The following is a 1,214-nucleotide window of genomic DNA, read 5'->3' as shown; positions in this document are numbered from 1 at the left end:
GTATGAAAAGTTACTAAAGCTACTGTTGTGCAAAATGAACAAACGTTGATGAAATATTCTGATGTTGTGAGGGGTGGGGTTAATTTGCTCTCATCTAATGTAAAAATGATGAAGGAGTCAATTCAGGCCACATCAACTAACATGGATGTTATTAATGAAAGAGAAAAGAGGAAAAATAATATCATTCTGTACAACATGTCTGAAAAGGAAAATATTAAAGAGTCAGTTAACAAGCTACTAAAAGAGATCTCAGGCACAGACTTGGGGACAGAGGTAGTTGAAATTTCAAGATTGGGGAGAAAGTCTGATGAAAAAAAATCAAGACCCGTTCTAGTTCAGTTTTCTAATTATACTGTTAAAAATCTCATCCTAAACTGCGCCAAGCTGAAAAAATCCTTGAATTTTAATAAAGTCATCATCAACCATGACCTTTCAAGGGAAGATAGAATAAGTAACAGGAAGATTTTGGAAGAGAAAAAAAAAGAAATTGGTGAAAAAGATGATGTATCAAAGTGGTCATTCAGACTGAAGGGCGTGCCAGGAGACTTTTATGTTATTGCTTTCAAGAAGCAAAATTTACTAAAGTAAAAAATTCAAGTTGCAATAATAGTAATAATTTAAGTGTCATTATGACTAATGTTGACTCAATAACAAACAAATTTTTTGATCTAAAAATTTTTCTACAAAGTTTGGATGTTGCACCTGATCTAATTGCTTTGAGTGAAGTTAATCCTAAAAATTTCAATCAATGTAGAGTTTTATCAGAGTTCTGTCTGGATGATTACTCAATCATTTCTTCTGGTTTTGCTGAACAACACAGAAGAGGTTTAATGTTGTTTTGTAAGAGATCATTACTATTAACTGAAATAAATTTAAATTCATCATTCAAAGAGTACATAATAGTTAAACTATGTGTTTCCAATAGAGTTTTAAATATTTTCTTTGTTTATAGAAGTCCAAACTCTAATGTTGGAAATAATGATCTTTTGCTGAAGTTGATAAATGATGTGCTGGCATTACCTGGTGAAACCCTATTGTTTGGGGACTTTAATTTTCCTGACATTAACTGGGACACGTCCAGTTTTGAAGGTAATGATGAGAGGGTTGAAAACAGATTTTTGAATCTTCTTAAAGATAAATTTTTAATACAACACATCAATCATCCAACGAGATTTAGAGATGATCAGACATCAAGTATCCTGGATCTGGTGATT

General features: G+C 31.8%; 1 protein-coding gene across 1 annotated transcript; it reads left to right on the top strand.

Annotated features, from left to right (window-relative positions):
• Window positions 1–195: 195 nt before the first annotated feature.
• Window positions 196–1,208, top strand: HELRODRAFT_184371 (hypothetical protein; the record flags this gene model as incomplete). The annotated part of the gene is made up of 2 exons (XM_009023752.1): window positions 196–584; window positions 953–1,208. Coding segments are annotated over 2 exons (645 nt in total), but the record flags the coding sequence as incomplete, so codon positions are not given.
• Between the last annotated feature and the right edge of the window lie 6 nt (window positions 1,209–1,214).

Source organism: Helobdella robusta (assembly GCF_000326865.2).
Source record: "Helobdella robusta unplaced genomic scaffold HELROscaffold_370, whole genome shotgun sequence".
In the NCBI taxonomy this organism is placed as follows: Eukaryota; Metazoa; Annelida; class Clitellata; order Rhynchobdellida; family Glossiphoniidae; genus Helobdella; species Helobdella robusta.
The sequence above is the reverse complement of the archived record's forward strand: the minus strand, read 5'-3'. Positions and strand labels throughout refer to the sequence as shown.